We start from the raw sequence: 4,109 nt of genomic DNA on the forward strand, positions 1-4,109 counted from the left end.
TAAATTTTCTTTTTTTGTTTTCTTATCTTGTAAAAATATTGTTGTTATCATTTCTCTAATTTTGTATAATTCTGTAAAATAATTTATAATATATAAACATAAAATAAATTATAAAACTTATTATATAAAAATATAAAATAAAATTTTCAAATAACCAAACTTATGAAATATGCTTATTAATTCAGAAGAAATATATTGATAATATGTATATATAAAAAGAATATTTTTAATCTTGAGAAAAATAATTTTTTATTTTATACTTCTGTTGTTTTTTTTTTTAAAAAAAATTATTCTTCCCAGCCCTCAAAAAATCTATTCCTACCTCCATTTAAAAACATTTTTACTAATTAATCAAACACTTAATTTTTTAATATAAATATATATATATATATTTGACTCTAATTCCCTAACTATATATGGGCACATCAACACATTAAACACGCAAATTTGCCTTAGCTGGTAGTTGTGGGAACTGTGCAACTCACTGCCCAACTTGACGCAACTCATACTTACCTGCGGTGTACTATTGAACCCTAAACCTCTTGACCAAAACCTAAAATCCTCTCCACTAATTTTGGAGAGTACATATTTAAAATTTATTTATATTTATCATAATATAATTTACTAATTGATAAAAAAAGAAAATTAAATCTTAAATTATTCAATTTCAAAAAATAAGAATATCCAAAATCATATGTTGATTCAGAGTGTTCGTTCATTTTTACTTGTCACTATTTGATTTAACACACTTTAAAAAAGCAATTATTGTGATATATTTTCTCCTTCTGTTTAAAAAGAATGAGCCCTTTCCTTTTAGCCTGTTTCATAATGAATGGTCTCTTTATTTTTTAGTAATATTTTAATTTTAGCTTTCCACGTGACATATTTAAGGCCAAAAGATTAAAGGATAATTTTATACATTAAACATAACTTTAATTTCGAACCACAATATTTAAGAATCTTCTTTATTTTTTTTAAACTCTGTATCAAGTATTCTTTTTGAAAGAAAGAGAGTACCAAATAAGAGTTCTCTTTATTTTTTTTTAAAAACTCCGTGCCAAGTATCCTTTTTGAAAGAAAAAGAGTATCAAATTGTCTCTATTAAATGATATTGAATTAGGCCTTTCAAATGATTTAGAGAATAAATATTTAATGTTTAAGAGTAAAACATGGAAAAAAATTCTCGACAAATAAAAATAAAAATTTATTTAAAAATAAATTACGAGTAACGATAAACAAAGGTAACAACTTTTAACTTTTTGACTCTTTTTATTGCTTTAACTACAAAATTAAATGGTTATAAGTATTTTTAATTTAAAAGGAAAATTTTCATCTATGACGATGTGAGATTCAACGTCAATATTTATGATTAACAAACTTTAATTGACTGAATAAAAATTCATACTATCTATATATTTAATTTTTTTGTACATTTATTATACACTCCATATTATATATATATATATATATAAAAGAGTAAGCCGATGATATCCAGATTCCAACCTACTCTACTCTATCCATCAACTTCTCTGTGACGGCTCACTGCAACAAGTATCAATTACAAGCTAGCCAGCCGGCTATACGAATTGAGATCATCAATTCGATTCTGCCATGTCCTATTCAATGGGCTCACAAGCCGTTTTTTTGGCAACAGCTGTAGCCGTTTCAGCCGGCATTATCGTTCTCTTCCTTCGGGAAAATTATTTTCCAAATGCAGAGCTTGAAGTTAACAAGAATGCTCAAAATCCTCCACAGGGAAAAACTATTCTCAAATCTTGCTTATCTTCAGGTAAAATAAATAAATACCATTTTCATTTCTCCTGGAAAATTCGGTACTATTTTTTTTTTTTGTAAAATTGGGGCTGGTGGGGATGAGATTACACCTGGAGAATTGAATATTCATCGAAAGTTCAAATAAGATTTTACCCATGGGTAATAGAATATTCATCGAAAGCTTAGATAATCATACATTTAATCTATCTAGATTTTACCCATGGAGAATCGAATATTCATTGAAAGTTCAGATAGTCAAACATTTAACCTATCTAGATTTTACCCATGGGGAATCGAATACTCAATGAAAGTTATCTAGATTTTTTTCCTTATATCTATCGTACCGAGTGAATTTGATTAATTTTCTAAATTAAATTGAATTAATTAAATCAATTTTGATATTAGTAAATTCTAAAGTCTTTGTTTGCATCGATATAATTAATCAAAAATTTATATCGTTTGACGGTAACAGGTGAAAAGAAGAAGAAGAAGAAAAGGGTTCATTTTGCAGCAGATGTGAGAGATTCAGGCAAAAATGGGGAAGAGTACAGAAGAAGACTATATAGAAAATGTTGTGAGAAGAATATTATGGATATGCCAGCGAATCCTACAGCTTTGTACGATGGAATTCTCAAAGAAAGTGGGTATCTTACGGGATTCTCTTATTGATAAATTTATAAAAAAACAAAGTACAATTAAGAGAAGAAATTTTAGGTTGTGTAGCCAATTTGGTTGTAAATCGTGATGAATGAACATTACATTAGAATGTTTTGTTCATTCAGATACGATTGTTCCTAAAAAATTAAGTTCTTCCGTATGTTTTTTGTGATGGTACAAATATAATTTGCTTTCCATCTATTTCTCGTGTTAGATTTTATGATTCAGATATACGTGAAATTTATTTCTATATTGGTACAAAAATACATTTAGTGATAGATGTTAGTGCAAAACTAAAGTATTTATATTTCATCTACTTTATTATTCTTTTCATTGCAAAAGATAATAAAACATATATTGACTAAAAATGGATGGTTTGTTGAATTTTTGGCTATTAAATCATAAGGTTTCATGTTGAGAGGATTAGTTTCTCAATTTTTATAAGGAATGAAGTGTGGTAATCAATGATTCAGATTTAGAGGTTAAATGTATTATGATATGTTTACATAAGTCAAATTATTTTTAGTTTTAGTTTTTTTGGAAATATAATGAAAAAAGTTGGCAAATAAATTATTTTTATTGAAAAACACATAAAATTTTCACCTCATACCATCCGTATGATGTTGAAACAGTTGTAAGATTTAAATAAAATCTAGAATTTTTCCTATAAACTCAACTCTCACGTATGTTATGTGTATATAAATAAGGATTTTTTTTTTATTGAACTGTCAATTTTATTGATATACTTCTACTGTTTCAAAAAGAATAATCTTATTTTTTTTAGTTTGTTTAAAAAAAAATGAGTCATATTCTTTATTGGTTCACTTTAACTTTAACTTTTCACGTGAAATGTTTGAGACTACAATATTAAAAGACATTTTGATACATTTGACATAATTTTAATTTAGTTACACAAGATTAAAAAGTCTTTTTTCCTTTTTTAACTCCGTTTCAAGTCAAAGTAGATTATCCTTTTTGAAACAAAGCGAATATATAAAAAAAAATTATAAAACCAAAGTAGAAGCTGACCATTTACTACTCAAATTCTACCACAAACCGCTCTAGCATGGATTAAAGATTACTAATCAAAGATTGACTTTAAAAAGATTGTAGAAGACTCAAGGCAGATGATCTATCTACTTCCTTCTTCAGGTCTCTCTCCCTCTAATATAAATGTATAAGTCAATCTCCTTACCACATTAGTATATGATTTATTTTGGAATTTAATCAAGCATATTATTGGCCTAAAGCAAAAATCAAATGGGGTCTTAAATTTGAATTATTAATAACTTTTATATAATTGATTTCTTAGTTTTCAATTGATAATATAACCATTCTTATTTTAAATTATTTTTCATGAGATATAATACTCTATATATGTCAAATTTTTTCTAATAATTCCTTCATTTTTCATAAAATGTTTACTTTTTCTACAAATAGTATTCAATATTTGTTAAAAAAATAATAACTTATAACTTATTATTATTAAAAATGAGGCTCCTTAAATTTAAAGACCTAAGACAAATGTCTTTTTTTTAACACTGTCGAGCCATCTCTGCCCATGCAAGCTCCTATTGTCATCTTTCTATTTTTTTCTCCAAACCATTTCATTAATCTAGTCCACAAAAATCTAGTTGCAGGACACTCGAAGTAGAGATAATCAAAAGTTTCTATGGCTT

General features: G+C 26.2%; 1 protein-coding gene across 1 annotated transcript; it reads left to right on the forward strand.

Annotated features, from left to right (window-relative positions):
* Positions 1-1,496: 1,496 nt before the first annotated feature.
* LOC107022942 lies at positions 1,497-2,643 on the forward strand. Its single transcript, XM_015223504.2, has 2 exons — positions 1,497-1,789; positions 2,246-2,643. The coding sequence occupies exons 1-2, from the start codon at positions 1,612-1,614 to the stop codon at positions 2,440-2,442; spliced, it is 375 nt and encodes a 124-aa protein (XP_015078990.1). The 5' UTR covers positions 1,497-1,611; the 3' UTR covers positions 2,443-2,643.
* Positions 2,644-4,109: the final 1,466 nt, after the last annotated feature.

This window comes from Solanum pennellii, chromosome 6 (assembly GCF_001406875.1).
Source record: "Solanum pennellii chromosome 6, SPENNV200".
Taxonomy (NCBI): Eukaryota; Viridiplantae; Streptophyta; class Magnoliopsida; order Solanales; family Solanaceae; genus Solanum; species Solanum pennellii.